The sequence below is a fragment of the Suillus discolor genome (assembly GCF_016758755.1).
Source record: "Suillus discolor strain FC423 chromosome Unknown F5147scaffold_73, whole genome shotgun sequence".
NCBI lineage: Eukaryota > Fungi > Basidiomycota > Agaricomycetes > Boletales > Suillaceae > Suillus > Suillus discolor.
The window spans coordinates 71272-93067 of record NW_024541320.1 but is presented as its reverse complement, the minus strand read 5'-3'; the positions used below and the strand labels follow the sequence as shown (position 1 = coordinate 93067).

The 21796-nt window shown below is 46.7% G+C and overlaps 7 protein-coding genes across 7 annotated transcripts; 4 read left to right on the top strand and 3 right to left on the bottom strand.

Moving 5' to 3' along the window:
- The first annotated feature begins 997 nt into the window (after positions 1-997).
- On the top strand, positions 998-2810 carry F5147DRAFT_717812 (Clavaminate synthase-like protein). The gene is made up of 10 exons (XM_041438671.1): positions 998-1237; positions 1301-1443; positions 1498-1623; positions 1676-1718; positions 1768-1879; positions 1930-2009; positions 2063-2078; positions 2128-2189; positions 2236-2336; positions 2385-2810. Exons 1-10 carry the CDS (start codon positions 1174-1176, stop codon positions 2727-2729), a joined length of 1092 nt encoding a protein of 363 aa, XP_041287947.1. The 5' UTR covers positions 998-1173; the 3' UTR covers positions 2730-2810.
- Positions 2811-2962: 152 nt separating this feature from the next.
- Positions 2963-4536, top strand: F5147DRAFT_747695 (uncharacterized protein; the record flags this gene model as incomplete). Its single annotated transcript, XM_041439974.1, has 10 exons — positions 2963-3026; positions 3079-3221; positions 3273-3398; positions 3464-3506; positions 3559-3670; positions 3729-3808; positions 3858-3873; positions 3920-3981; positions 4036-4139; positions 4192-4536. 10 exons carry the CDS (start codon positions 2963-2965, stop codon positions 4534-4536), a joined length of 1095 nt encoding a protein of 364 aa, XP_041287946.1.
- Positions 4537-4822: 286 nt separating this feature from the next.
- Positions 4823-6421, top strand: F5147DRAFT_618722 (uncharacterized protein). The gene is made up of 10 exons (XM_041432578.1): positions 4823-4904; positions 4957-5099; positions 5151-5276; positions 5341-5383; positions 5432-5543; positions 5600-5679; positions 5729-5744; positions 5791-5852; positions 5907-6010; positions 6063-6421. Exons 1-10 carry the CDS (start codon positions 4841-4843, stop codon positions 6405-6407), a joined length of 1095 nt encoding a protein of 364 aa, XP_041287945.1. The 5' UTR covers positions 4823-4840; the 3' UTR covers positions 6408-6421.
- Positions 6422-6578: 157 nt separating this feature from the next.
- F5147DRAFT_747693 (DEAD-domain-containing protein) lies at positions 6579-9362 on the bottom strand (the record flags this gene model as incomplete). The annotated part of the gene is made up of 7 exons (XM_041439973.1): positions 6579-6806; positions 6859-7716; positions 7773-8530; positions 8581-8779; positions 8833-9044; positions 9099-9169; positions 9235-9362. The coding sequence occupies 7 exons, from the start codon at positions 9360-9362 to the stop codon at positions 6579-6581; spliced, it is 2454 nt and encodes an 817-aa protein (XP_041287944.1).
- Positions 9363-9528: 166 nt separating this feature from the next.
- F5147DRAFT_717800 (uncharacterized protein) lies at positions 9529-12430 on the bottom strand. The gene is made up of 10 exons (XM_041438670.1): positions 12097-12430; positions 11905-12006; positions 11721-11839; positions 11360-11669; positions 11202-11302; positions 10991-11153; positions 10777-10940; positions 10338-10724; positions 10085-10306; positions 9529-10038 (listed from the first exon to the last, which is right to left on the bottom strand). The coding sequence occupies exons 1-10, from the start codon at positions 12191-12193 to the stop codon at positions 9904-9906; spliced, it is 1800 nt and encodes a 599-aa protein (XP_041287943.1). The 5' UTR covers positions 12194-12430; the 3' UTR covers positions 9529-9903.
- A 561-nt stretch (positions 12431-12991) lies between these two features.
- F5147DRAFT_755060 (VIT family-domain-containing protein) lies at positions 12992-14518 on the bottom strand. Its single transcript, XM_041440315.1, has 3 exons — positions 14016-14518; positions 13509-13942; positions 12992-13439 (listed from the first exon to the last, which is right to left on the bottom strand). The coding sequence occupies exons 1-3, from the start codon at positions 14252-14254 to the stop codon at positions 13132-13134; spliced, it is 981 nt and encodes a 326-aa protein (XP_041287942.1). The 5' UTR covers positions 14255-14518; the 3' UTR covers positions 12992-13131.
- A 5279-nt stretch (positions 14519-19797) lies between these two features.
- On the top strand, positions 19798-21493 carry F5147DRAFT_818919 (phosphoglycerate mutase-like protein; the record flags this gene model as incomplete). The annotated part of the gene is made up of 8 exons (XM_041443626.1): positions 19798-19929; positions 19975-20236; positions 20285-20340; positions 20390-20518; positions 20625-20772; positions 20822-20986; positions 21045-21208; positions 21260-21493. The coding sequence occupies 8 exons, from the start codon at positions 19798-19800 to the stop codon at positions 21386-21388; spliced, it is 1185 nt and encodes a 394-aa protein (XP_041287941.1). The 3' UTR covers positions 21389-21493.
- Positions 21494-21796: the final 303 nt, after the last annotated feature.

Sequence of the window (21796 nt, the reverse complement as noted above, 5' to 3'; positions counted from 1 at the left end):
ACTCTACGCTACCTTAATCTCGAAGATCAATGCTAAAGTTATTTGCTACGATAATGCCTTATATAGCCTTGTAATTCGAGACATGATAAGGGAAAATGTGAACACTCGACAACCTCGACACAATTACCCTGCTATCCCTTCCAGGTTATGATGGTGTAATGTCACAACGTAGTCATGACTTGTAATGTTCATATATATTTGATGACCAAGGCTAGTGCTGCTTTTCATCATAAAGTCATGAATAGCTTTTTATTGAAAATTGAAATTATGACAAGTGAGCATGGCTAACATAGTGGACCCAAATTCAACACGATCCCCTGTTGGCCGTCATGTTGCTGTGTTGTACCCTTGTCATGAGTGCTTGAAGGTACTCTAAATTTGTAGATGTATATACCTATATATCAATAAGTCAAATTTATCGGCGTATGAATGGTGATATATGGCAGAAACATAATTATTTCTTTCTGTAGTTATCACGGGTACAATATCACGGACTCATGAATTCACTGATGATAGGACTCGGAGCCTGGCAACACTGCACAGCATGACGTATGAATGCAATAGTACCCGAGCCGGTTCTCGGTCCTTGCGAAAACTTCGGTCGACCCAACAAACGGACATGGTGGAAAGTCCATTATGCATCATGTGGAAGTTTATCATAGGACTGTCACGGCACATTACCGTGAGTCTGTGACCAGCCTGTGACCACCAGTGCGCTAGACTCATTTGTACCGTGACAGGCACTCATACCTCTTCTCTGGAGTCTGGAGTACCCATAAATGTTGTACTTAGAACAGCACATCGAACTAGGCCAAAGACAGTAATCTGGATCCCTACTTCCTAGTGCTACCGTATCACAGGTGACCACACAAGTTATAATGGGGTCGGGTAACTCCTTCCGCGGGCGACAGCAACCTGTCATTGAAAAGTCGTCTGACCGATTGAACATCTGACAGAGTTTTCAGATCATGGTTCTTGAAGCTTGACAAGAACGTACGGTATCTCTCAGGGCAAAATGCTAAGACTGACACCATCTAATCCCACACTTGCTCCGCGTTAGGTTATTATACGAGCACGGCTTTTCTCGGTGCACGGATGATATTCGTTCCGTCTTGCGTTTAAAAGAGATCATATGGGTGGTTTTTGGTCTCCTTCGATCCATTCAGAGGCACAATGCCAAGTCTTACGGTTCCACAAACTCCAAGATATGTCCCTGCCCTGCCTACTAAAGAAAAACGTGGGTGATATAGAAGTGACACCACTGTAAGATGCATGCATCTAATGTACTTCTCATATCCAGTCCAATATGCAGATCTTGCCATCATCGACCTCTCCAAAGCAGCTACCACAGAAGGCCGCGCAGAACTAGCGGTTGAACTACGAGAGGCCTTGACTAGTCATGGGTTTTGCTATATTATCAACCACGGGTACACTCAAGCTCAGGTGAAATATGTATCAAGTATTGTTTCTCTCGCGTATTCTCACTTTCAAGTGCAGAATGAGAGGATGTTTGATATCGCAGATATTCCCATGTCCGGCGTACCTGAAGATGAAAAACGGGCGTACACAGGAGACAGCAAGAAGACAGGCATATTTCAAGGCTATAAACCAAGACAATACTGGGTAGACCGTTTGATGACCCCTGCCGTTTCTACTGTTGATTCCTTATGAGCAGCACATTGATGCAGGCGTGCGTGACCAACACGAGCACTATAACTGTTCGTACACAGTCCATATTGGCGGAGAGAATCTAACATCCTTGGCTAGGCAACCGCCACGTCTACAGCCTGATGCACCCACAAGCACTCAGACCGTTTCTTCCCGATATCGATGCCTTTGTGCGCCATAATCACCACAACATTCTTCATAAAATTTGCAGGCACGTTTTCAGCCTTGACTTCAGAACTTGGATTTGACTGTGCTTCTCAGGCTTATGGCATTGAGCCTTGAACTTCCAGAAGATACATTCGTGAAATTGCACGACTTTGATGCACCCGGAGTATCATATCGTACGACTTATTTCGTTTCTCGATGGCTTTCGGCACTCTGATATAGTCACTAGTGAGGTTTATGAAATAGTAAACATACGACGACATGATCCATGCCATTGTGTCTTACTTTTTTAAGTTTCCCTAGGTCAGAAGAAGAAGAAGTTCGGACAAAAAATGTCTGGATGAAAGGGCACACAGGTTACTCTACTCTTTTCCAAATGTTGCCTTGCTCATACCGTAGCAGACTTCGGGAGTATCACCCTACTTTGGAGTCAGCCTGTTGCTGCCTTACAGATCCAAACGAAGGAGGGCTGGCGCTGGGTCAAGCATGTCGAGAACGCCTTGGTGTGTAATTCTATCCCATAGCCCTTCTATCTGACATGAATGCTTTAGCTCATGAATATTGGTGATTCGATGGAGTTTCTCACAGGAGGATTCTACAAGGCAACCATCCATCGGGTTGTGCAACCCCCAATTGATCAACGTGGCTACACTCGGCTAAGCATGATCTATTTCTCCTTCCTAAATGACGATGTCAGATTGGTACCCCTCATGGACAGTCCAGTCCTTCAGAGGATTGGGGTTAAGCGCAAGTGTGAAGACGATGTAGCTCCTACCATGAAGGCATGGAGAGTTGCAAGAATTAGTGCATATGGCGCTAGCGATCTGCAGAAGGGCAAAGAGCCTGGTATAGAGGAGGAGGTATTGAATGGCATTGTTGTCAAACATTACAACTAGGTACATCCGGAAATTAAATCTGCCTTTACTAGGCCTCTACTTGCGCCCCACGTGGTGTTTCGAAGCCAGGATTTTTCTCACTGTGTATCAGTCAAGATGTGCACAATGCGCCCTGATAATGAGGTGATTAGTTGCTTCCAATACGGTCCGGGTGGTCATAAGATCACCAGAATTATAAGGCTAGATCAAATATACAATCCCCCTCCATCCTTAACCTTCTGTCCTTGATCACCATGGCCAGCCTCACCCTACCCTACGTACCACATTATGTTGCCGCACCTCCTAGCAAGGAAAATTGTCTGTGCTAAGTTATCTGCTTAACGTCGAACGCTGAAGTGTGAATTGACAGTGGAGTATGCCGACCTTGCTATCATTGACATTTCAAAAGCCGACACTGAAGAAGGTCGAACCGCGCTAGCGATTGAAGTAAGGGAGGCTCTCCTCGACCACGGTTTCTTCTATGTCGTGAATCACGGGTATTCGCAAGACCAGGTGAGGCAATTCTTCCATATCGTGTGGATCGTTAATATCATCTCAATGCAGACAGATCGCATATTTGACATCGCGGACCTACCCTTCTCGGCGGTCAGTGACAGCGAAAAGCAAATTTATGCTAGAACAATGAAACAAAGCGGTTCATACCGAGGATATAAATTGCGACAGTACTGGGTGCGTGGTCGTCGTGTCTCGCTCAACATATGAGTGTTTGGTTTACTCAAGTCAATGGAATTCAGCATATCGATGCTGGGATCCGTGACCAACTTGAGAATTATAACAGTGAGCAGGATACATTTGTGTCCTTTCATTGACTCACCTGACATCCCTCTAGTCCATCGTGATGTGACCAGACGAGGACACCCGGAGACCCTCCGTCCTCTTCTCCCAGAAATCGAAGAGTTTAGCAAATACAATCATTTCAACGTGGTGCATCCATTACTAAGGCACACATATATATCATTGTCGAGCCTGAGGACGAACACCTGATTACATTTCAATCAGGCTTATTGCACGCAGCCTCGAGCTACCCGAAGAGACGCTAGTCAACATTCATGACTATGACGCCGTTGGCGAGACGATTGGTAACATACTTTTTAAAAGATTCCAAATCGTCGCTGACTTATTCATCAGTTGGGTTCATGAAGTAGTAAGCGCTGCCTTCTTCATAGTCTTCACAAGTTTCTGTAGTTTAGTTACCCACGGACAGAGGAAGAAGAAACCAAAACAAAGAATGTTTGGCTGAAGGGACACACAGGTCAGTTACCTTAATCATGAAACAAACACCTGTGCTCACCAGCGTCACCGCAAGACTTCGGAAGCATTACGATTCTGTGGAGTCAGCCCGTCGCTGGACTGCAAATTATGACCCCTGGAGGCAAATGGCGCTGGGTCCGCCATATCGAAAATGCACTTGTAGGCGGTCACGTTCTACGTCTCAATGCATCACATGATGAAAGGATTGTAGGTTGTCAATGCAGGTGATGCACTGGACTTCCTTACCGGAGGGTATTACAAGGGCACAATCCATCGTGTTGTAAAGCCTCCAGAGGATCAGGAGAACTACCCTCGCCTCGGAGTCTTTTACTTCGCCATGCCTAACGACGATGTCAAGTTGGTGCCGATGGCTGAAAGTCCAGTCCTGCAGAGAGTTGGAATTCATAGGCGTTGCGTCGATAGCGAGGCACCAATGATGGAACAATGGAGGAAAGCGAGGACATCTGCCTATGGCCAATCAAAACTGGAGAATGGCAAGGAGAAAGGCGTGGAACAAGAAGTCCTCAATGGAGTGTTAGTTAAGCACTACAACTGAAGCTCGGAACTTCAAGATGTTAGATGTACTCACTCTCTCAATGTACTCGTACATCCGAATACTAAATCTACCTTCACTAAGCCTCTATACAACCTTACTTGCGCCTTAGGGGCTCACGTGGTGTTTCGAAGATAGGATTTTTCTGACTGTGCATCAATCAAGATGTGCGCAATGTGCCCTGATAATGAGGTGATTAGCTCCTCCCAAATTACTTACGGTCCGGATGGTCATAAGATCACAGGCTTATAAGGCTAGACCAAATATACAATCCCCCTTCGTCCGTGACCCTCTGTCCTTGAACACAATGCCCAGCCTCACCCTACCCTACGTACCACATTATGTTGCCGCACCTCCTAGCAAGGAAACTTGTCTGTGCTAAGTTTTCTGCTTGACGTTAAACGCTGAGATGCGAATTGACAGTGGAGTATGCCGACCTTGCTATCATTGACATTTCGAAAGCCGACACTGAAGAAGGTCGAACCGCGCTAGCGATTGAAGTAAGGGAGGCTCTCCTCGACCACGGTTTCTTCTATGTCGTGAATCACGGGTATTCGCAGGACCAGGTGAGGCAATTCTTTCATATCGTGTGGATCGTTAATATCATCTCAACGCAGACGGATCGCATATTTGACATCGCGGACCTACCCTTCTCGGCGGTCAGTGACAGCGAAAAGCAAATTTATGCTGGAACAATGAAACAAAGCGGTTCATACCAAGGATATAAGTTGCGACAGTACTGGGTGCGTGGTCGTCGTGTCTCGCTCAACATATGAGCGTTTGGTTTACTCAGTCAATGGAATTCAGCATATTGGTGCTGGGATCCGTGACCAGCTTGAGCATTATAACAGTGAGCAGAATGCATTTGTCTTTTCATTGACTCGCCTGACATCCCAAGTCAATCGTGATGTGACCAAACGAGGACACCCGGAGACCCTCCGTCCTCTTCTCCCAGAAATCAAGGAGTTTAGCAAATACAATCATTTCAACGTGTTGCATCCCTTACTAAGGCACATATATATCATTGTTGAGCTTGAGGATGAACACCTGATTACATTTCAATCAGGCTTATTGCACGCAGCCTCGAGCTACCCGAAGAGACGCTAGTCAACATTCATGACTATGATGCCGTTGGCGAGACGTATGGTAACATACTTTTTGAAAGATTCCAAATCGTTGCTGACTTATTCATCAGTCAGGTTCATGAAGTAGTGAGCGCCGCCTTCTTCATAGTCTTCACAAGTTTATGTAGTTTAGTTACCCACGGACAGAGGAAGAAGAAACCAAAACTAAGAAAGTCTGGCTGAAGGGACACACAGGTCAGTGACCGTAATCATGAAACAAACACCTGTGCTCACCAGCGTCACCGCAAGACTTCGGAAGCATTACGATTCTGTGGAGTCAGCCCGTCGCTGGACTGCAAATTATGACCCCTGGAGGCAAATGGCGCTGGGTCCGCCATATCGAAAATGCACTTGTAGGCGGTCACGTTCTACGTCTCAATGCATCACATAATGAAAGGATTGCAGGTCGTCAATGCAGGTGATGCATTGGACTTCCTTACCGGTGGGTATTACAAGGGCACAATCCATCGTGTAGTAAAGCCTCCAGAGGATCAGGAGAACTACCCTCGCCTCGGAGTCTTTTACTTCGTCATGCCTAATGACGATGTCAAGTTGGTGCCGATGGTCGAAAGTCAAGTCCTGCAGAGAGTTGGAATTCATAGGCGTTGCGTCGATAGCGAGGCACCAATGATGGAACAATGGAGGAAAGCGAGGACATCTGCCTATGGCCAATCAGAACTGGAGAATGGCAAGGAGAAAGGCGTGGAACAAGAAGTCCTCAATGGAGTGTTGGTTAAGCACTACAACTGAAGCTCGGAACTTCAGGATGTTAGATGTACTCGCTCTCTCATTATCCTGGATGAATATGTCGTCGGCGATATATACAATATGAGAATACAGTGCAGTCATGCCTGGACTGCTTATTGGGTGTTGGAGAGCATATAGATTTCTAATGAACTGTATACGTACAGCATCTTGACCCTATCTGCGGTTACGTAGCAGCCGAAGTGCAAGTTCTTCCTCATCTTCAAGGCCATCGGAATCTGTTTTGGTTGAAGCTGAGCGTTTACTCCGCTTGAGTGGCGGTGGCGACAACGCGTCCTGCACTTCATCTTCGGACGCCAGGTCAAATACGGGAGACATATACCCGTCCTCATTAGAGGGTGCAAGTTCCGCAATAGCTCCCCCATGAGCATCATCGCGCTCAACCTGAAGAACACATTCTGAACAAGATCTCGCAACAAAGAGACACTGGACTTACACCTTTCTCACGATCCTTTCGCTTGCGTTTCTTTTCGCGTTTTTTCTCCTTGGCTTCCATTTTATCAACCACATCTGCACCCTTCAGTTTGTGCTTCTCCCCTTCCACAAAGGCCTGGCCAGCTTCCTTCACCTCTTTCAGACCCCCTTTGTAGAATTCTGCAGGGTCCACCATTTCATAAAGTTCGTGAGGGTTCCCCTCGTCATCGAATATCAACTTATGTCCCAATTGGCCATACTTGACAACTGCACGTTTCGTCTTGGACAGCTTGAGCTTTCTCTTCGACAGGTTGTCTATCTCCGGGTTTGCGTCGGTATCAGATAGGTCATGATTTGCGCGCTTGAGCGTGATGAAGTCTTCATCGTCATCAACCGCGTCGCCATGATCAACCAATTTCGAATAGTGCGCAGAAAGAATATTTTGATTTTTGCGCTCAAACATTCGATCGTATTTCGTGCGCACACTAGGCTGCAATACCCGAGTTAGGAGCAATAAAATGAATGCAATGTCACATACTTTAGTAGACGTGGAAAGCTTTGAATCATCTTTAACCTCGGAGTCTGAGGCAAGAGCAGCATTAGTTAACGCATCGTCATCGGACGACACAGAAGCTTCTTCAGAGTCATCTTCGTTATCAGAAGACCCTTGCTTAGCCTCCGCTTCTATTTCGGCCTGAATAGCTGCCACCGTTCGAGACGAGTTCTTCTGTTTCTTTACAAGTTCTCTGTTTAAAAACTTGATCTTTGGCGCGCCTGGCAGCCCAAGAGACTCGGCAAATTTCTCCACAGGAAGCTCGTCGACTTTGAATATCGATTTATCCTTGTAAAGGTGGACAGAACGGACATAGGATACGAAAGCCTGAACCTCCAGATGAGCAACAAAGTTCACCGTGCAGACATGCAGTAGAAACATACACGTTGCCCGAGATACTTGATCTCTGGCTCTTGAAAAGAGAGTTTCTGGAGTTGGTTTTGTATATTCTGGGTTTTGCTAGGTCTAATCTTGATGTTTTCGATCTTGATACTTTTCTTCTCTAGTGCGGCTTTCATACCCTGTTCCTCGCTGGGCATGAGAAGTAGCAAGCCACTTCCCGAGCTCTCATAACGCGCCGTTCTTCCCACTCGATGGATGTAGGTGTCAGCATCCTCTGGAGCATCGACCTGCACAACCCAATCGACCGAAGGAAAGTCCAAACCGCGTGCAGCTATGTCAGTGGCAAATAGTACTGCATGTTGAGAAGATGTAAATCGAGAGTACATCGTTAGTCTAGCAGATTGTTTCTGTTTCCCATGTAGATGTAGTAGCGGCATTCCAGGATGCATCTTGCAAAAAGTCTCGAAAACGAAGCGAACTTGCTTCCCAGTCGACAAGAAGACGAGGACCTTGGAGTGTAGGTGAGTTTTGATGAATGACCATAAGACATCAAGCTTCTTGTCCAATGTACAGACGGAGTAGTACTGCGTGAGGGAGTGAGGAGTAGCTGATGAGCTGCCGGATCCATCCACGCCGATAGGGACAGGGTCTTTGAGACTCAAGCGAGCTAATTGTGAGACGGACTGGGTTTGCGTAGCTGAGAAAAGTAGAGTTTGGCGTGATTTCGGAAGATGAGAGAGTAATGCGGATAATGTCTTGGCAAATCCCATGTCTAGTATGCGATCCGCTTCATCCAGAACTTTACAAACATGGTCAATCCTTGGAAAGGGTGCGCGGTCTGGAACTTACTGAGAAGTTGCAGGTTATCACACTCGAATCCGAATGTCTGATCCATGTGCTGCAGCAGTCGACCTGGCGTAGCGACCAGAATATTCATTCGAGCGAGGCGGTCCCTCTCGTCCTTTAGGTTTTTTCCGCCTATCACGAGCCCTGCGGAGAATGCGTGAAAAGCTCCAACGGAACGCAAGACGTCGAAAATTTGTACAGCCTTCATGATGTAAATATCAAGTGACTGAAAAACCAAGGATAGGCAGGACGTACCAATTCACGCGTCGGTGATATTATTACCGCGCCTAGACCATCCTGGGGCCCCCATTTTCTTCTGTAAAGTATCTCCAGCGTTGGAATGAGAAAAGCAAGAGTTTTTCCGCTACCAGTGCGAGCAGCTGCGAGTACATCTTTGCCCTTCAAAGAGACTGGTATACTGGTTGCTTGGATTTCTGTCATGTTAACGAAAAACGACTTTTTGAGTCCTGAATGTGTAACACTGTCATGATCAGTCGCGTCCGGTGAGATTTATATCACACCTTTTTTCGAGAATTCAGAAATAGGAAGATCAGAAAAAGCTTGAAGACTGTCTTGCGGCTCCTGAGCCGCCCTTGAGATGAAGTCGCGTTCGACAATGCAGAGGAGTTGAATAACTCACGAATTCCATCACTGCACGCTTCCAAAGCTTCAATCTGCTGCTTCTCTGAGAGCCTTTTGGCTTTCGCCAGACGCAAACCGTGCTTCACATTCTTCTGTGGCTTTTTTGACTGCTTCAGTCTCGAGGGTCCTGCTTGATCTGCCATTTTGAGAATTTTGATGACGATCCAAAAATCAGAGTTATCTCCCGGTTGCAGGGGACTGAGGGGTTATGGCTAACGCGCTGACGGCTCACCAGCCTGAGTCCTCGGAGAACTTCATCTCGGAGATATCTTGAATTTGTGCTTACGTCAGCAATTTTACACAACCAGTTGAATGAAGATTGGACGTCGGACAACACTTCCTGAAATGAGCCCCAATGTGTTTAAGAAAATGCGAGTAAGAAATCAAGAAAATTAGGAAATAAATTCAAGAACGCAATCAAATGAGATAAATCCTGGGACGTGATGAACGAAGGGTTTAAATAAGTGCTGTGAGGAAGCTGTACATTTTGTATCCAATGTGAATGTCCTAGCTGTGAGATGGAGGGTCCAGATGCGAATGATCAATGCACGAGACAATGCTTGCGAGTGAGAAAAGAACGGCTAGTGTAAAGCAGAGTTCCGGAACTCCTACTGAAACGGCCAAACATAGATGTCGAGGAAGGCTCATACAGACGAGCACTTATACTCACCGATGATTTATAAGCTACAGTTGGCGGCACACCAGCTTGTTGCTCTTCCCTAATTGACCAAGGACTGGAGTAGAAGCAGAGGTTGCGATGGCTGTGATTGTAGCCCCGCTATTGGTTGTTCCGACAGGCACTGGAGGAGCCTTTCTTCTCTTGGGCGGTGCAGGTGCCGGCCTTCGAACCTTGTGGTTAACAGACTGCGGTCGGAGGAATGTTCAAAGAACTAGACGAAGACGGTCTAGGTTGTTGCGCGAAAACGCTCTTCTCTGGATGGAGTGTGACAGTACTAGTGACATCGTCAACAGAACTAGCTTTCTCTCGTTGTCTAGATGAAGTGGTGGTTGCAGCCGCTAGACTCGTTGTGCTGTCTGTGCTAGAACGCATGTATGATGCTTTCACCGATCTTGGGGAGGGTAGCCGCTGGAGATGTAGGTTTGTGTAGGCTTTCAACACTTCTATGGTGCTTTATAACCTTCAGCTTCGAGCTCAGCGCCTTGGAAGCAGGGTCATGCTCCACGTCTGGCGAAGTTGGTGCTCGAGAGGACACAGTATCTTGCGTCGTGGACGCAATGATGTCGTGACTTGGGCTGTTGTGTCGAAAATCTCCTTGACGGTTGAGTGCCTCTTTATCGTGTGATGTCCTTCGCAGCTGCACACACCACTCCCCTCCGAGACATCGTTCAACCAAACGTTTCGTTGTGGGGTTGATGTCTCGGATATTTCCATTTTGAATAAGGGATTCAAGGGCAAGAACAATCTGCGGACGTTTATATGGCACACTCCGCATTTGCGTCTTTGTGAGCAGTGGATGCATAACACGAAGATAGGTATGCCGAAGCTGTGAAAAATACATTCAGGAACGCTTCCGTGTGCAATGCTGCAAGACTTACAGATTCACTCTCCTCATCAAGGTCGACCAGTTCGCGTAAGAAGACATCCACAAGGACACGTAGGTCGTTTGTATAAAAATATTCTGACGTTGCCTTGTTGGTGAAAAGAATGTAAAGAAGCTTGAGCACCAGAAGTTGCATACACAGGTCTTCAGCAGATCGCGCTATCAAACAAACATCAGTCAGTGACTCGACCATGCCTTTAGTTACTCACAAGCACGATTGAGCATGAATATCATGTTTTCACCAAAAGTCTTGCTAGATCCGAGACGAGATATAAGAACGGTGAGCACTCGATTTTGCAATTCTGGCTCCTTGACTCCAGAATGTTGATTATTGCTTAAACAGGCTACCATGAACTGCTCATTTAATGCAACCTGACAACGAAATTAGGTATAATCTTCATAGAAATTCGGCGGTCTCACGATCAATTTGATTATGGAGTAATTCAGAGTTTCATCAGACATAAATCGAGTCTGCTCTACAAGCTCAAACAAATTATCGAGAAACTGATCGTTGAAAACATCTGCGCAGGGTTATTGGTCAAAAAGCAGATCATCGTCGAAGTAACAGGACCACGTACTCAAATCATATAAAGACAGTTTCTGGACCCGGCACACTTCATAGAGTAGCCTCACGCCCAGACCCCTTAACTTTGCCTCTATAGGTATGTGGCCAACCACCAAGCTGGAGCGTGAACCGGAACCACTTGATATAGATGATGCCCCGAGATAGACGTCCTCTGTATCTAGGTTTATTTCCACCAAAACGTGATCCATGAGAAGCGGTATTAGGGGTTGCCAATGTTTATGGGAGCGGATAAAGTTCGATTGACGGCGACCGTGGAACAATAGTACGCTGTATAGAATGAGTTGTGAGTGAGGATTTGTTTTCTGTAAGACAGCTTCAGGACAGGACGAGTGATATGTGAACGTTCTGCGTACAGACTTGACATCCTCGATGACCAACTCGCACATCCGTTCAGAGTGAAACACGAACAATTCGGAGTCAAGCAGAAGATTGCATGCATGTTCCAGCTGCATGGGACTTTGAAGGAACTGTTCTGAAAACAGATATAAAGCATTTTAATACATGAAGAGCGACTTATGCAATCATGGCGAAGCTGACCGTGATATGAAGCACAGAGCGACACAAACCTCCTGAGTGCAGTGTCTAACATGGATAACGTGGCAGAGCCATCACTTGGAACTCGAAGGACATCGTCAAGCTCTATAAAAACCAGATTGACAGCCCTCGATTGTAAGTTCAAGCCTTCTTCCATGCCCCAAAGAGACATTTAAAATATGTGATACAACGCACCTGACCAAAACTGTTGTGCATTCTCTATAAGATAGACAATTCCGAAGTCATCTTCAGCAAGCATGTTGACCTTTGATTCGGATGTCTGTACAAGCATGATTCTAATCGCCGTGTGGGTGAAACACGAGGCGGGGTAGGAATCACACTGGAATGTCCGATCAGTTTTTTTTGCAGCTTTGCAGGCCTAGATTTGGAAGGCGGGATTGCAGATTCGGACGGCCCCCACTGATTCTTGGCAACAATTGCGAGCTGAGTGACTTATAGTGAACGGCGAGCAGACAGTGAAAATCGTGGGCAACCGTTTAACCTTCACTGCCGTGGAGATCCCGTTTCGGGGTCTTCACGGTGTGACACTAGGAGTCCTGCCCAGTAACCGCTAAATAGTGTAAGGGGCAAAACTAGTAGGCCATATGTAGACTATGTGTACGAAATTCTCAGTAACGATTATGCCTCCGGATGGATCCATTATCCTCGCCAATGTAATTAATCACCTCAGCCTCACCTAGAATAGCCTGTGTTATCATTCCTTGTTCGACATGATCCGACTCGTCAAAATCAAAAGCATTTTCCTCCAGCACTTCGACTTCGTTAATGTTCTGAACTTCTTCAGCTCAAGTTCGAGAGCTGCAAATTCGCCACCAATGACATCAGGCGAGATAATCTCTGGACCAGTATGACTCGGAAGGTTACCACGAGGTTCGGTCGAAAGCGGAGGTGCCCACGCGAAGGATGCTTCAAGATTATGTGCAACGTTGCAACAGCAATGTCAGGGTTGTATCAAATTCAAGTTAGCATCTCTGGGAGTCCTACTATTAAGTTTTGCCGAGGACCAGCCAACAACACTGCCGCCAAACAATTAATTACATAAGCTCAACTGAACACCTCGGCTTGCGGAAAACGTCAAGTGTACATTTTATGTACTAGTTATTGCATGCAAAATCGGAAAACAATAAACTACGTACTAATCTAACAGATTATCTAATCGGTACACGAGAGACCATAAGACCACAGAATTAACAGAGAAAACATTAGTGCCTATGATATAGATGATCTTTCCACTGCGATAACCAACCCGTAGGCTGCAGCGGCAGCGAATCCGCCAACAGCCATCGTACTGATTGCTCCCCAAATGTATCCCAAGATACTCCTCGCTGCTCCCGTAACTCGTGATTTGACGGCACCAAATATGAGAAGAACTATCCCAGTAATTATGCAAGAAATTTTCAATGCATCAAGTGCTTGAGCAAGGAAGAAATATGGGATAAGGGGGATGATGCCGCCAACGAGGTATGACATGCCGATAGTGAATGCGGACAGGTATAGTCTGCGAGTCGGAATATCCTCTAAAGAAGTAAAAGGTAGCGACAATTAGAACCACATCAAACGAAAGAATTACGACAAGATGAACATACCTAGCCCCTCTCCAAATTTGAGTAAGAAAGCTGATAGCCCAACCTCGCTCTTCATCCCCAGTGATGATTTCTCCGCATCGGTAGGTGCGGATGTACTTGCGTCAAACCCAGATTCATCCTCCGCCCTCCGCAGGCAATTCGTGACAGCCTGGGAGGTCGGTTCATCGACACCGATGGGACCCAAGACATCGTGTACCTCTCTCTCCATTTCTCCAACGCAACTCCGCATCACCCGTGAGTACGTGCTTCGTCGCAAGAACCGGAAATGGTCCCGTTCAGCCTTGGAGGCAAGGAAACCACCTATTCCCATGGATATGGCACCAGCAATGATTTCTGCAAGGCCACCGACAACAACAATTCTTGAAGTCCCTAAGCCAGACAGACCAGCTGTCAGCGCGAAGGGAACAGTCAAGCCATCCGACAACCCAATGATACTATAGAAGGGATGTCAGTGACTTGTGAGGAAGACGCAGATAGAAGGCTGCGAGCTGGAAGGGGAAAACTTACATGTCGCGGATAACATCAGGATCTATCAACATTCTATCATCTTCGTTCTTGAGCTCCTTGCAACAGATACCATCTTGGCGGCCAAATTTATCGCATTTTTCGGAGAGTGGTGGACTTGAGCTTCTATTTGATTCCAGTGACCAAACTGGTTGTGGTTTGTTCTCAGAACCAGCATCTCTGCCAGGTAGGGGAACCGCGGTTGTGGTAGCACTGGTAGACACCTGGTGAGTTGAGGTCATGGCTGGGTAATGGGTGAACGATGAATGCAGTAAAGAAATTATGGGAGCAAGGGAGCTTATATAGGAACATGACGGACACAAGGGAACCAATGATCAGACATTAGAAAAAAGCTGTAATTGCACTGGACAGAGGCTGAAGTGATGATGGATGGAACGCCCCCCCGTTAGTTACCGGCGGCCAGGTTAGCCAATGAGATCATGGCTATTTGAGACTCATTTGCTTTGCGCCAGCACAACAGCAGCGCAACAGCGCCTTGAACGGCCTGATGATCATAACCACGGTGCAAAATCGAGGCTCCGACGGTAGCCGTGCCTCAACAGTTGCAGTACATCACGCAGAGAACGTTCCTAGTACGACATTCAAGTATACCACACAATTTTAATCGACAATCACATGCTACAATTACCGCGTGCATGAGCTCAAACATCCCGCCAAATTACAAAGGCCAGGAATTGCCATATTCGGAAGAACTCAATAATTGTGCTGAGTTTGATTTCGACCAATCCCTAACACGGCATTTGTTCAGAGCAGCCTCTGATTGGATGGTGTTCCGCGACTTGCGGTGTGCGACAAATTCACGCGATACGCGTCGTCTTCACATGCAAGGCACTGTCCATCGCCTTTGACAAATTCTAAGTTTGCCCTGGGTAGCTGATGGTTTCATTTTTATCAACCTCTTTCGATCACCCCGAGGATTTTGCTGCCAGGCCTAAATCTTATCCCTGGGACAAAAGTGTCGCTGAAAAAATAGAGTAGATGTGCTACACCCACAACATGAGGCGACACGTACGGCTGGGTTTTGTTTCTTTTTGTTGTTTTCAACGTTGACTATGTTTTAGCGGCCAGCTCACAAATTGTCACCCCTTTAGCATCTCAACCGTCCACAGTGGAATGTTTTTCCGTTCTTGTGCCAGAATTGATTTCGCGGATCTATATCGTAGGATTTTTTCCTCGATCTCGCGGAGAACGAATGTTTGGGGTGCCAAGATGCTCCGCGCTCACAGAACTCGAAGCTATTAGTAGCACAGCTGTTCGCTGAAAGTTCACAGACAGCGAACTTGACTGAAATAAGACGAGTTTGTGGTCGGAACTTTCAGACTTCCAATCTAGCAAGATACTCACACATTTGACGGCTTCGAGGTCTTCTATGGCGTCTATGTGGAAAGAACACAGACAGACTCAGGGGTAAGAGGTCACGTTTGAACCAAGGATGGTTTCAAGAGTCGCGAACGTGTATGCTCTCCCGCATGACAACAAGGACAACATCATTCACGAAGTGTCGTGAACCTTTACTTCGGGTGACTTGACAAACGTGGAGACTTTCCTTATGCAGGGCTACAGTCATCATCATTCAAGTTATAACTGGTACTCAGCCCGTCAGATGGAGCTAAGCCGCTGAGTCATTAAGCAATTACGGTATGTACGCGTATATTTCAGCTTGATAGACCCACCTTATCGCGCGTACAAAGTCATCTCATCTTAGCGCATGGCACAGCTAAAACGACCGGCGGGAATGACGGACTGATGGGGGTACGCATGATGATTAGCCGAGTCATCGGGACGTCGGACGTCGGACGCGCAAGTGGTAACTCACTTTGTGTGTCATTGCACATGTGCGGCACTAGCTGGCTGACGATATCAATGCGAAGTACTAATATTGTTCAATTGTGAAACCAGAGCTGATAAGCTGAAGTTAACGGAATTGGAAGGTGACGAAAATGACTATCAGGGAAGGTGGTGTTCAATTGGATCTCGCGAGATGTTGACGATCACTCAAACAGTTAGTGATACAAAGTTACCCGCACCCGTTCGTCACCTATCATCGTGTCATCACCATGTCATCGCCGTGTCATCGCTATGTCACTACTACTTTGGTGAAACGCCGATCCAGGCGGTGACAATAACCTCCTTCCGGTTTCATGGTGTACACAGAGTACAACTTCCAAAGGACAAAAATTGGAATTAAAAAAAATAGCGGTACAGTAAACGAAAAGAAGAAACATACTATACGGTGAATATCTGATACGCGACATGTGCAGCAGCTGACCTTAAATTGACGTCGCCTCCGAAGTGTAACAATGTTGTACTGCTGAATCCTATCTGATGGGTGCGTCGTGCGTACGACTAACATAAATATCCCTACCATGTGCGCCAACATCATTGTTATTAATTCAGGGTAGAGAAAAGAGCCTGAGAGAACTCCTTGAACAGTGGGAGCGGGGGTGGAGTGATGCGCTCATTCTTCCAACCGACACACGACCTGTGTTCTCTGCCGAAGCGTTTCTATATAAATATACATTAGAACTCATGTTGCTTCCAGGGAAAAAACCTGTATTCGAATCAACTCTGCAGCTGGTGTGACTTGGGAAACCTTTCTTTCGGAGCCGTTACTATCCTTTTGACCGGCTTTCACGAGTTTTTCCGCCGCTTCTTTTCATTGGGTGGCTTTCCGAGTCGGCGAGGAGCTGCTGGCATTGTGGTGCTGCTGCAAAGCGCCAGTCCCCGACTTGAGATATGACGATGGATTGGCGCCTTGGCAGCAAACAGTCATCTGCTAAGAACTAGAACTCGAACACTGTTGCGAAACTTGTAGTGCTGCATCTGATATGAAAAGTTATATATCGATAGGAGACTAGCCTCCGAGCTCGTCAGTAACCTTCTTTTTGCCTTTTGAATCGTGAAGAGCTTTCCTCGGGTAGGCTGCGCATGGCAACAACTGCCTACGCCCCAACATAATTTGATATACGCGGGACCCATCAACGTCGTGACTGCCAGCGCTAGGTTCTGACTTCTAGATAGGCTGATATGTCATCAATTAATTGACAGAGCGCGAGACAATTTCCTGTGAAAGACGTTCGGTAACAAGCACGACAAATTCATGAACTAGAATGTGACAGAGAACAGCCTTGTGCAACGGACATGTAGGAAATGGCTAGTCTGTATGAAGTCTGTGCAAACCCCGCGCCAAAGTCTGGGGACATGTCTGTGATCGGAAAGTTCCGCGCGGTCAAGGACTGCTTTCATCATTGCAACCACCTTGGCGCCTACATCAGTCACCATCATGCATGACGTCATCTATGTGAACCATCATGCCAATCTCGTCATCCATGTCAGCTTGCCGTCACGGTTATAGTCACCTGGAGGGAGGACATGGGAGCTGTAGGCTGTGATCTGCAGACAACGACATGGAGTTGGCAGGTGAGCAGGAACTGAGTAAACACTGAGGAAGTGGTAGACAGACAGGCAAGCGTGAGAGACTCGCAGGAATCATGGAGGTAAATATTCTGATGGCAGGCAGGCGGGACGGAGGTTGGGCGGGATGATAATGACATCGTGCCGCAGCCTTGACAGACTTCCCAGCACTTTCTGAATACTGACAAGACAGTGTATGCGAGTGTATTACACGTTTTTCAATGAGAGAGGTTGTTGTAGAGTGTGCGATAGCGTGGCGCCAGTCGACGAATACGTGGCTGGACGTCAGCGCGGTTCAGCTTCTCTAAACGGCGAGCAAGATCATTGATAGATGCTGAAATCCACGGTGAAGACATGGCTTTGCAATTCGGGACTCGCATAGCTGCTGAATCGAGAGCAAGAGATGCGGTGATGACTGGAGTACGTAGAGCAGTGACCACATCAGGACTGTACAAGTGCTGAAACCCAGCAGCAAGTGCCCCATGATCTTGTGCAAGCGGGTTGGACAGGTGCAGTCGAAAGATATGACTGCATTGACACTACGTTCTTTATTTCGCGCATCTGATTGTTTAGCACTAACTGCAACACCACGCAGAACAGGGGCGGAAAAAGCAGACAAATGTTCTGCATAGCAAACATCGGTGTAATAAAACCATCGAGAATAAACTTACACGTCACCACGGCAACGCGCATTTAAGGACTGGAACAGGTACGAATGAACGAAGGGGAAACTCAATCAGATGACAGTGATGGTGAGGAAGAAGACCTTTCGATCAGTAGCTCAACACTGGCCAGAACATTCCAGGAACACATCAAGAACTTTTCCGTGAGTTCTGTGACGCCCTTGAGTATCAAATTCAGTCTGATGATTATAGAATGCTTACTATTCTCGAATGAAACAGTTCATTATTCCTTCTGCTTGCAAACAGCTGTATCAGTCGGGACTGGGGAACGACAGGAAAATTTGTCGAACACGGAGCCCAGCAACATGGGGAAGAGAGACTGCAAGTGCTATGTTTGAAACCATCATTTTTTGGATGCCGGCGGCACGTCATGTGATGTGTCGAGCGCGACTGCGAAATTAATGCCATCCACATGAACAACTCATACCAGCAGCTAGCCATAATAATGATTATGCACGTAGTGACCAGTCTCCTTTTGGTTGCACTGCATAGCTAGTAAACGTTGATGCCCGCCCTCATTTGTCTCATCATGTGTCACCCGTAACGAAGCGAATTTATTGAGCGCCATGGACCGCTGCCAAAGCACCCGAGGTTGTGCCTATTGAACCAGGCCTGAGGCACGCATCGGCATAGGTGAAGCTATGTTTTCCGATACAACATCTACCCTTTGCCAAGAGCGCCGACTCGGACTAGATCCATCTGGGTAGTATTGAAACTATACACTTGGGGTTACAGCGCTCTTTGAAGACGAACATCCCATTTTACGTGTTCTTACCTCGGAGATATAACCCCTTTTCGGAGTCAGAATAGTATGGTCGTACACTACATAGGTTTGGCATAGCATGGTGACTAGTCTAGTGGCAGTGCTCACTCTAGTGCAACTCTAGTGTGATAGATGATTAATCTGATTGGCGCATTATAATTAATCCCGGTCAACATTGTCGATTACAGACACAGGCAATCATGATATCAGCCTAATATCAGCCCTACTCTTATTTCCTTCCGAAATAAACAAATGAACTGAACAACTTGAAGGGTGGCTAGACTGGAGACCAGCCCCCGACGGTTGGCCTGATTGACCAGACACGACCGTCTAGCGGAGTTCGAAATTAAGCGCGAAGGCTCACGCGCACGCTACGCCGGAATCTTACTGCCACTCTGATCTGCGTTGTCACCGGGGTAGGAGCTACCGGGCGTTTTCGTATAGGCACTCGTGCGATTGACTCTCCAGCATCCTGTGTAGATTAGCATGGATGTACGTGTTTTTTTACTAAGACTCCGCTCGTATGTATATTGATCTGTGCTTCATTAACTACTGCAGCCTTGAAGTATATCCGTACAAAACGCGCTGATATTTCATATGTGGCGGGCGGTGACACCGGTGATGGTGAGTTTCCGACATCAAAACTTGATCCGCAGTTTTAATGGTTCCAGTACGGCGACAATTCAATATATGTTGTGTTATAGCGCTTGGCATTCCTTCAAAGTGTTGACTCGATCGATACCATTTGGTACTAAGTGTGGCGGTATCTGTCTTGGCGTGCTCAACTAGGATAGCGCTATACTCAAGATGCGGCATCTTTGAATGGCTATCCACATTGGTGTGCTATAAAGTGGACAACTGTGAAGCCGAAGCCCTCATCACTACCGGTCCAATAACTCCAGCCATGGTCAACACCACAACCACAGCGGGGCTCATCGGTGTTGTTCTTTTGGCTCGCCACGGCGACAGGACCGGATACTACCAAGACCCAGCTACATACAACTCTACCCAAGCATACATCACCCCTCTTGGAGAGGTGAGAGCTCTGTTATAATACTGGATCTCGCTCACGAGTCTTTAGCAACAAGAATATGAACTCGGCACCTTTCTTCGTAACACATATCTCAATTCCGATTCGCCGTCTTTCATCCAGAATATCAGTACTGATGTGGCAAACATCAATCAGCTGGCTGTCCGCGCAGACGCTGGTGGAGGAAATGTCATCCTTAACTCCGCGTATGCTCTACTTCAGGGTCTCTATCCATCCACAAAAAAGTCAGAGATAACTTTGGCGAATGGTACAACGGTCGTTCCTCCTCTTGGGGGATACCAGTATATTCCAGGCAAGTCAGTCAAAATTGCTCTTTTCTCCTCTAATTTATGTGCTACAGTGGAATCTTTGGAATTTTGGCAGAGTCCATCTCTCACGAGCTGGATGGATTGCGAGGTATGAAATCTGCACCTTCAGGACCTCATTTCATAACTCCCGGCAACAGTATTTCGTAGATCACCTGGACAGACTTTACGTTTCGTCTACATTCTTAAACATGTCCAGCACTGCCGCCCCCTTCTTGACCGCCTTGAAACCTTACTTGGGGAGTGTCAGTAACAACTTCACGAATATGGTATGTCACCTCATTGTATTTGTGAAAACTTTTCTAACAAAAATTTTCAGTGGAATGTAAGAGGCTCATTTGAACATCGTCAGACTGAGCCCACATCGTCTCGCAGATATACGACCACGTCAATGTCCAGTACACATATAACAAGACATATTACGAAACCCTACCTCCCACCTTCCTCCAGCAAGCGCGCTATTACTCTGATTGGCTCCAACGCAATGTCTTCACCGATTCCGTGCAAAATGGCATCGGCCAAAGTAGGTTTAGATTTGATGCTGAAAATGCATCCGACTAACGTTGCTGCAGTTTCTATTCGCACACTTCTACCTGAGGTCATCTGGGCCTTGGGTAACATGACAAAACCTTCTAACCAAGTCAAGATAAATATCCAGGAAATCGATTACAAGCCATTTATCAGTCTGTTTAACGTCACAAATGCCACCTTGACTGACCCCGAGATCTCTGGTACCGGTCAGTATTGTTTCATTAGTGTATGAATTCAGCACTGCAGACTGATACTAGTTCACAGTCAACTACGCCTCTGTCGTTGCTCTTGAGTTGTCACAGAATTCGCAGGGTCAGCATGAGGTCAGCATGAAGTTCAAGAACGGTACTCAAGACAGCCAGTTCCGTCAACTCAAGATGTTCGGCAACACAAGCATCACGCTTGATAGTTTGATTCAACAACTCTTTGTGAGTTGCTCTTTACAGCGCATATGTTTTCTTGCTCATGGCTTCGTTTAGTGGACTACAATCAACTCCACTAACAACTGGTGCTTCTCATGCAATCAGACTATCAACCGCGGATGCTCTGTCTTCAACTTCAGTAATGACCCATTCTTATACGGCTATGGTACCGGTTATACGGGCTAGAAATCATGAAACCACGGATGCCTTTTGATCTCCGTAATGTAGAATGTAGAATGTCTAATTCTTTTTACTAATACACCGTTCTCCGGAACCTCCTTTCAATGAGCGAGGACAACTTCCAGCAAATAAGAACAGCGACATCGCAAATGCATTGCAATTTCCCTCGCCCTCGCCTTGGACCATGCTTTGAAGGATGAATAACTCTCCCCTGAAAGGGTTCTCATTGTACCCATGTGAGACATACCTGGAATTTCCAGTACGGGTGGGTTTTTTCGGGATGGTACTACTGTGGGTTTGGACAACGCACTGCATGAAACCCAGACTTGTGTGAGATCTTGGACCACACAGACGTATATCCTATAACCCTTACACTCGATTACACACCGAAACTCAGTCGGACCTGGCACCACT

Excerpts from the sequence above, each read along its gene's own strand:
- F5147DRAFT_717812 (XM_041438671.1), top strand. The coding sequence starts at position 1,174 with ATGCCAAGTCTTACGGTTCCACAAACTCCAAGATATGTCCCTGCCCTG. Across the intron at positions 1,719-1,767 it reads CCAACACGAGCACTATAACT|GCAACCGCCACGTCTACAGC; the intron begins GTTCGTACACAG and ends ATCCTTGGCTAG. Across the intron at positions 1,880-1,929 it reads ATTCTTCATAAAATTTGCAG|GCTTATGGCATTGAGCCTTG; the intron begins GCACGTTTTCAG and ends TGTGCTTCTCAG.
- F5147DRAFT_618722 (XM_041432578.1), top strand. The coding sequence starts at position 4,841 with ATGCCCAGCCTCACCCTACCCTACGTACCACATTATGTTGCCGCACCT. Across the intron at positions 5,853-5,906 it reads CTGGCTGAAGGGACACACAG|ACTTCGGAAGCATTACGATT; the intron begins GTCAGTGACCGT and ends CGTCACCGCAAG. Across the intron at positions 6,011-6,062 it reads GCCATATCGAAAATGCACTT|GTCGTCAATGCAGGTGATGC; the intron begins GTAGGCGGTCAC and ends AAAGGATTGCAG.
- F5147DRAFT_717800 (XM_041438670.1), bottom strand. The coding sequence starts at position 12,193 with ATGCTTGTACAGACATCCGAATCAAAGGTCAACATGCTTGCTGAAGAT. Across the intron at positions 11,303-11,359 it reads ACTGTCTTTATATGATTTGA|ATGTTTTCAACGATCAGTTT; the intron begins GTACGTGGTCCT and ends AACCCTGCGCAG. Across the intron at positions 10,039-10,084 it reads TGAACATTCCTCCGACCGCA|AGAAGAAAGGCTCCTCCAGT; the intron begins GTCTGTTAACCA and ends GCACCGCCCAAG.
- F5147DRAFT_755060 (XM_041440315.1), bottom strand. The coding sequence starts at position 14,254 with ATGACCTCAACTCACCAGGTGTCTACCAGTGCTACCACAACCGCGGTT. Across the intron at positions 13,943-14,015 it reads CCTGATGTTATCCGCGACAT|TATCATTGGGTTGTCGGATG; the intron begins GTAAGTTTTCCC and ends TCCCTTCTATAG. Across the intron at positions 13,440-13,508 it reads CAAATTTGGAGAGGGGCTAG|AGGATATTCCGACTCGCAGA; the intron begins GTATGTTCATCT and ends TTACTTCTTTAG.